Source organism: Xenopus laevis, chromosome 9_10L, assembly GCF_017654675.1.
Source record: "Xenopus laevis strain J_2021 chromosome 9_10L, Xenopus_laevis_v10.1, whole genome shotgun sequence".
In the NCBI taxonomy this organism is placed as follows: domain Eukaryota; kingdom Metazoa; phylum Chordata; class Amphibia; order Anura; family Pipidae; genus Xenopus; species Xenopus laevis.
In genome coordinates, this window is record NC_054387.1 from 134,077,296 (window position 1) to 134,084,932 (window position 7,637).

Below are 7,637 nucleotides of genomic sequence, written 5' to 3' on the forward strand. Positions count from 1 at the left end.
TAAATATTTGGACAGAGACAACTTTTTTTTTTCTTCTAATTCTGGTTCTGTACATGACCACAGTGTGTTTTAAATGAAACAACTCAGATGCAGTTGAACTGCAGACTTTAATTCAGTGGGTTGAACAAAAAGATTGCAGAAAAATGTAACAAACTAAAGCCTTTTTTAACACAATCACTTTATTTCAGGAGCTCAAAAGTAATTGGACAAATTAAAAAAGTGAAAATAAAATATTCATTTCTAATACTTGGTTGAAGCAATGACAGGCTGAAGTGTTGAACTCATGGACATCAGCAGATTGTGGGTTTGCTCCTGTTTAATGCTCTGCCAGGTCTTTACTGCAGCCGCTTCTTTCACTTGCTGTTTGTTTGTGGCCTTTCTGTCCCAAGTTTAGTCTTCAACAAGTGAAATGCAGCTCAATTGGCTTCACATCAGCTCAATATTCCACTTCTTTGCTTTAATAAACTCCTGGGTTGCTTTGGCTCTATGTTTTGGCTCATTATGAGACGCCTTCCAATCAATGTGAGTGCATTTAGCTGGATTTGAGCAGACAGTGTCTCTGAAGAGCTCACAATTCATTCTTGTGCTTCTGTGTCACATGATGAATAACTACTAGTGTCCCACTGGCAGCCATGCACCCCAAGCCATCACACTGCCCCCCAAATGTTTTATACACAACTGTGCTATGCTTTGGATCATCAGCTCTTCCCAAGCCTTCTCCACACTTTTTTCTTGCCATCATTCTGCTAGAGCTTCATCTTGGTTTCATCTGTCCAAAGAATGTTTTTCCAGAACTGTGCTGGCTTTTTTAAATGTTTTTTTAGCAAAGTCCAATGTAGCCTTTGTATTGTTGATGCTTATGAGTGGCTTGTATCTTGCAGTGCCCCCTCTGTATTTACTTTCATACAGTCTTCTCTTTATGGTAGACTTGGATATGGAGACTCTACCTCCTGGAGACTGTTCTTCACTTGTTTGGCTCTTGTGAAGGGCTTTCTCTTCCCCATGGAAATGATTCTGAGATCATCCACCACTGTTGTCTTCCGTGGATGTCCAGGTCTTTTTGGGTCGCTGAGTTCACCAGTGATTTCTTTCTTTCTCACGATGTACCAAACTGTAGATTTTTCCTCTCCTAATATTGGAGCAATTTCTCGGATGGGTTTTTTCTATTTTTGCAGCTTAAGGACGACTTGTTTCACCTGCATGGAGAGCTCCTTTGTCCTCATGTTGTCTGTTCCACATACACCCCCCCCCCCTCAAATCAACTCCAGGGCTTTTATCTGCTTCATTGATAATGACATAACCAAGGAATTGCCCCACCTGCCCATGAAATAGCCTTTCAGTCAATTGTCCAATTACTTTTGAGCCCCTGAAATAAAGTGATTGTGTTAAAAAGGCTTTAGTTGCTCACATTTTTATACAATCTTTTTGTTCAACCCACTGAATTAAAGCTGAATGTCTGTAGTTCAACTGCATCTGAGTTGTTTCATTTAAAATTCATTGTGGTAATGTACAGAACCAAAATTAGAAAAAAAAGTTGTCTGTCAAAATATTTATGGGCCTATTTGTACCTTCTGTTTTCAGAAAAACTTCTGCTGCATGTTTTGCACATGAAGGGTTTTTTTTTTCTGCTGTGACGCTGATGTGTCTGGTTGATCCCAAGGGAATAAGAAGCAAAAGCCTGAATTACTGTGTCCTGAAAGGAGACATGCCTGTATTTAGGCAATAGTGACAAAATAATGTGCTAACCCAAGGATATTGTGTACTGTTGTGAGATGATCAAAATAATAGGTCAAAATAAATCATTGCTCTGTAAGTTCAGTACCCAATCATATGTCTTTATTTTAATAGAGCAAATAGTATACACAGCCCTGAATACTGGTGTATATTTAATGCGCAGAATGTGCTGATCAGCAGGGGTAGGGATGAGGTGTTTTACCGGGGGCAGCCCTAGACCAAAATACAGCTATATATATATATATATATATATATATATATATATATATATATATATATATATATATACACACACATATATATATATATATATATATATATATATATATATATACACACACTATATATATATATATATATATATATATATATATATATATATATATATATATATATATATACATACACAGAGATAAATGATAAACATGCTCCATAACATCAGGGTGCTTAGCAGACAATACAGAATGCTTCAAAGACTAAGGGGCAGATTTATCAAGGGTCAACTTGAAAATTCAAATTTGAAATTCTAATTTTCGAGCTTTTTTTTTTACGGTCAAAACTGTCAAATTCGACTAGGGAGTTATTCAAATTCGATTCGAGTTTTTTTTTTTTAAAAAAAATCAAATTCGATTTTTGAGATTTATCACGCTCTGGCCATTTAAGAACTCGATTTAGACTATTTGCCACCTAAAACCTGCCGAATTGCTGTTTAAGTCAGTGGGAGAGTTCCAGGGATCAATTTGGAGATGTCTGCAGCCCTCCTGATATTCAAGTTTTTCCGAATTCGATTCAAGTTTTCGGGTCGATTCTATTCATCCAAGTTTTAAAAACGTGATTATATTAATACATTTCGATTGGTCGAATTTCGGGTTTATGGGAGTTTTAAACAACTCACATGAATTCAAATTCGACCCTTGATCAATGTGCCTCCCCGTGTCTGAAGCAAAGTACCAATTAGTGATGCACATTAAGGTCCGAGCAGCGTTTAAAGCGTTCCCTTCGACGAGCAAATGGTTTCTCCCGTGTGTGAGTTCTCTGATGCATAGTGAGAGTGGAGCGTACAGTGAAGCTCCTCTCACACACGGGGCACGAGTGAGCTTTCTCCCCGGTGTGAATCCTTCTGTGTACTTTCAGGTTGGAGCGATGAGCAAAACATTTCCCACACTCAGAGCAGACAAATGGTTTCTCCCCGGTGTGAATTTTCAGATGGACGTTGAGGTTTGAGCGCCGTGTAAAACACTTGCCGCAGTCGGGACAGGGGTGTGTTTTCTCTCCCGTGTGAATTCTTATATGGACATTGAGGCTCGAGCGGTCGGTGAAAGATTTCCCACAATCGTGGCACGAGTACGGCCGCTCCCCCGTGTGGATTTTCTGATGGACACTCAGGTACGAACGGTGAGTGAAACATTTCCCACAGTCAGAGCACGAATACGGTTTTTCTCCAGTGTGAATCTTCTGATGCACTTTAAGATACGAGCGACGTTTAAAACATTTCCCACAGTCGTTACAATGAAACGGGTTGTCTCCCGTGTGAATCGGCTGATGTGTAACAAGATCTTGGCTATTGCTGTCCAATACACAGCACTCAGCACAGTTACAGATCTCCGGTACGGTGAATGTTTCCTGAAGGGGCTCGTAAATGGATTTAATTAGGTCTTTTCTATACTTCGTTGTTATCACATGGTTGTATTCCATGGCAGGAGGAGATTTCTCTCTTTCCAGTAACTGTACTGCAAGTGAATGGTTTCCCCTCTCACAGGAAACTGCTTCCTCTTTAATAACATTTGATATATAATTATCAGACAAGCTGTTATTCAGGCTGGATCCCATGATAGGAGTAGGTGTATCTCTTCCCTGTATCTGTTCTGTAAGTGGATTAATGCTGCAATCTGATTGGTTACTCTCTTCCCATGAAACCACTTCCTCTTTAATCCCATTTGATACATAATTAGCTGACAAGCTGTTATTCAGGCTGCATCCCATGATAGGAGTAGGTGTATCTGTTCCCTTTATCGGTTTTTTAAGTAATTTAATGCTGCAACCTGATTGGTTTCCCTCTTCCCATGAAGCTGCTTCCTCTTTAATCTGATTGGCTGGTGGCGGCTGTTTCACTGGAGAAGATTCAGAGCTTGTGAGATTTCCTTCAGCACAAACATCTGCTCCTTCAGCCCCAATATTGCTTGTGGTATTATTACAGCATAATGCTCCTTCCAGTTCAGTGGTTATATCTGTCTGGCCTTCATAGTCACGGTCTGGAAAGAAAGAAGCAGGAACATTTTTTTCAGTTATTCACACATGTTCACTGTAAGGCTACAAGAAAACCATGGAAGTGTCAATCAGAACTGTTAAAGGAGACATATTGTGTGAAAAACAAGAATGTACCAGTGCATTTCATCTCTTTTAGAAATAGAAGGAATATGCTTTATAAAGTAGTTTCTGGTTACTTTATTGTAAATTTCTGAAAAATCCCTACTAGTCCCGCCCATCTGTTCCACTTGCTGCTGCCTCCTTTCCCAGGCTGTGCAGGGCAGCCTGCAGCACTCAGCTCACTGTACTGTAGGACAGGAACCAATCAGCAGCTAGCAGGACCTGATAGGGAACTGAAGCCTGTCTGTGCTTGTGTGACTGCAGGGCTGTGATTGGCTGTCCCCCTCCTACTGTGCTTCTGGCAGGGACCGTTAGGACACGCCCGCCCCTCATTTGAAACACAGACAGGGACCAGAGAACATCTATATGGAGCTCCAATAGAGGGGCTATTTTTAAAGATAATATTAATTTTTCATTAGGATTTTATAGGTGAATGCTTATAAATAAACATAAAGGGAAGATAGCAGGCACATATTTTCAATTTTAGCACATGAAAATTTTAGATATTCTCTGGTTAAGCAATCATTACTCACCCAGTGGGCGGAGCTGCTGAGGCTCCTCCTTTATCCCATCCTCATAAAGGTCCTTGTTTCCTTTTATATAGTCCCACTCGTCCAAGGAAAAATAGATGGAAACCTGACCAGTCCTTATGGCAACCTGTCACACACAATGTTCCAGTCATCCCCCAGCCAGAGAAAGGGATTATCATCCACTGTTACTAAACAATAAGGGGCCGCTGTACCCACCTCTCCAGTCAGCAGCTGGATGATGTTGGACATGAGTTCCAGGATCTTCTTGTCATTCTTGTTATTTTCCTTCTGTATGACGGAGCCAGGGGCATGCAGGGCCCCCCCATCATCTGACTTCTTCCTAGGGATGTAGTGCTAAATATTGAAAGGAAGAGAGAATGGTGTTTGAGCTGCAGAGAGACCCCCTTTGTACAGACAGACAGTCTCTTGTCAGTGTGCCAGTCACAGTGCCCCTCACCTCTCCAGTCAGCAGATAGATCATCTCCAGTGTCAGATTCACCATTCTCTCCTTCTTCCCCCGCTCCTCCTCCTCCTCCTCATTTTTATCCTTCTTCTTCCCCTTCATCCCTGTGTCACTCGCTTCCTCCCACATTCCCATTGGCTCCTTGTGGGAGGGACTGACCTGGAAGTGACGCTGGAAATTAAGCACATTTATAAAACGGGTTTTATTAGTGTTTGAACCTCCCATTACAGCAAATGGACAGAGTCAACAGACTTTGTATCAGTAATACGATATTTAATATATACGATATTTAATATAAGTTACTCTGTTGATTCAGTACAGCATCTGTTGATCCTGTGTAAGAACTACACCCATTACATTCTACGGAGCTTATCGTTTATCTGCAAATGTGTGCCCTAGAGCCCAGTGAAGGGCAACAGCACATTGTATTTAAATGCACACAAATCCCTCTCCTATTGTTGATGTTACTGTTTAAGGAATGAAGACATATAGTAGTGAATGAGAGGAATAACGCTTGAATAGAACGTTGCTACATTACTCTATATGAAGTGCCTATAGATATAGTGACAGGGCTGGTATAGTAATGGCTGCACAATGATTGTGACACCTCCCAGCCACAGTGCCCACATTCTCTGCTTGACTGGTATCAACTGAATCGTGAGTAGCAATATCATTTACATACATTTCCATATAAATATATCCTAATGTAGGATTACTAACCTGCAACTACAGCTCCCAGCATCCTTTGCTAGCCAAAGACATAATGTATGACTACGGTTTATTGTATGATTAGAAATATTTAGTCCCCACCCTCACATTAATGCCGGTTTCCCATGCACAGAGACAATAACCCGTTGACACACTCACACAGCCCCCATTATGCCCAGAATCCGTAACCAACCTGCTCCTGCTTCTCAGCTCAGGCTAAGACAGGAGACAGCAGATCTTGTACATATAAAGCCATCAGGACATTTTCCCTCAGTCCCTAATCACCTTGCCCCGCCCCTCTGTGCAGGAACCCAATCATTGTCCCTACAGCTGTCTCTTATGGCCCCTCCCCTCTGAGCAAGTCAATGACTCAGTCCAGCCTTCTAGAGCAGGAAATGGCCACTGGGCTCCCTCCAGCTGCTTTAACCCTCGAGGTGCAGTGACGGAGCCACACACACAATAATAAGCAGTTGGGGAGTTTACGCCATTTATTGAGTCACCAAGGTGGCAACATTTCAGGGGGTAACAACCGTCCTCCGTTTCTGACGAAGATAGGGGTGTACCCCCCTGAAATGTTAACAAATAACTGCACAACAAAAGCAAGTCAGGGATAAAAAGAAATGAATTACAAAGCAATGTAAAATGGAATATAGAAACAGAGTCAATTTCAGGCTGTCACCATTTAAAGCTCGTTTCTAGGGGGATAAGCGATGCCCTGACTGGATTTTTTTCATACCTGGAAGTGATGTCAGCGGAAGTGATGTCACGCGCATGCGCAGACCTGTCCTGAAGCCAAACATTCTGTGTTGCACGACACGTGTGCACATTGGATTTTCACCACAAATATTCAAAAATTGTGGAAAACCGTCAGAAATCGGGGGAATGCTTAAAAGTGACAGGAGACCGGGGGACGGAGCCCAAAATCTTGTAACTTTCAAGAAAATAGGGGGGTTGGCAGCTCTGAAAGTGCCAAACAGGAGGAATTTACATTAAAAAAAACTGGATAAACCCTAAGAAAAAGGGACACTCACATCCAGTTCACCATAAACAATATATTTCTCAAAATATTTATTTGATTTTCACATAAACCAGAAAAATCAATATGACAACATACATAAACAATATAAACCTGGACACAGCTGTAGGGAAACAAACAACAGCCCCAGTCACAGCTTGGACGAGGTGTACGAATACAAACTTATGTAAACTTTCAACTGAAGTAGTGAGGTTCTGGAGAAAAATGTCCTCAAGCAACACAGAAACTCACTCCATGTTTCTAATGGCAAATCCCCAGACCTCCTGTCCCACATCAGCAGCAGCACCGACCCCCCAGTCCCAAAGCAGCAGCAGCACCGACCCCCAGTCCCACATCAGCAGCAGCACCGACCCCCAGTCCCACATCAGCAGCAGCACCGACCCCCAGTCCAACAGCAGCACCGACCCCCAGTCCCACAGCAGCACCAGTCCCGCAGCAGCAGCGACCCCCAGTCCCGCAGCAGCAGCGACCCCCAGTCCCGCAGCAGCAGCGACCCCCAGTCCCGCAGCAGCAGCAGCGACCCCCAGTCCCACAGCAGCACAGACCCCCAGTCCCACAGCAGCAGCACCGACCCCCAGTCCCACAGCAGCAGCGCCAACCCCCAGTCCCACAGCACCGACCCCCAGTCCCACAGCAGCAGCAGCGACCCCCAGTCCCACAGCACCGACCCCCAGTCCCACAGTAGCAGCAGCGACCCCCAGTCCCACAGCAGCAGTAGCAAGAGTAACCCCAGTGTGAGACACACAGCCCATAGTAAAGGAGAGTGAGGGGTATCTATAGATAATGGAAAGTGATTGGC

At 43.0% G+C, this 7,637-nt stretch overlaps 1 protein-coding gene and 1 long non-coding RNA gene across 2 annotated transcripts; both read right to left on the reverse strand.

The window, feature by feature from the left end:
- Window positions 1-2,573: 2,573 nt before the first annotated feature.
- LOC108703845 (oocyte zinc finger protein XlCOF7.1-like) lies at window positions 2,574-4,758 on the reverse strand (the record flags this gene model as incomplete). The annotated part of the gene is made up of 2 exons (XM_041576345.1): window positions 2,574-3,986; window positions 4,635-4,758. Coding segments are annotated over 2 exons (1,422 nt in total), but the record flags the coding sequence as incomplete, so codon positions are not given.
- Window positions 4,759-5,178: 420 nt separating this feature from the next.
- LOC108703809 lies at window positions 5,179-7,187 on the reverse strand. Its single transcript, XR_001933496.2, has 2 exons — window positions 5,996-7,187; window positions 5,179-5,265 (listed from the first exon to the last, which is right to left on the reverse strand). It is a non-coding gene; the product is annotated as an uncharacterized LOC108703809 (long non-coding RNA).
- Between the last annotated feature and the right edge of the window lie 450 nt (window positions 7,188-7,637).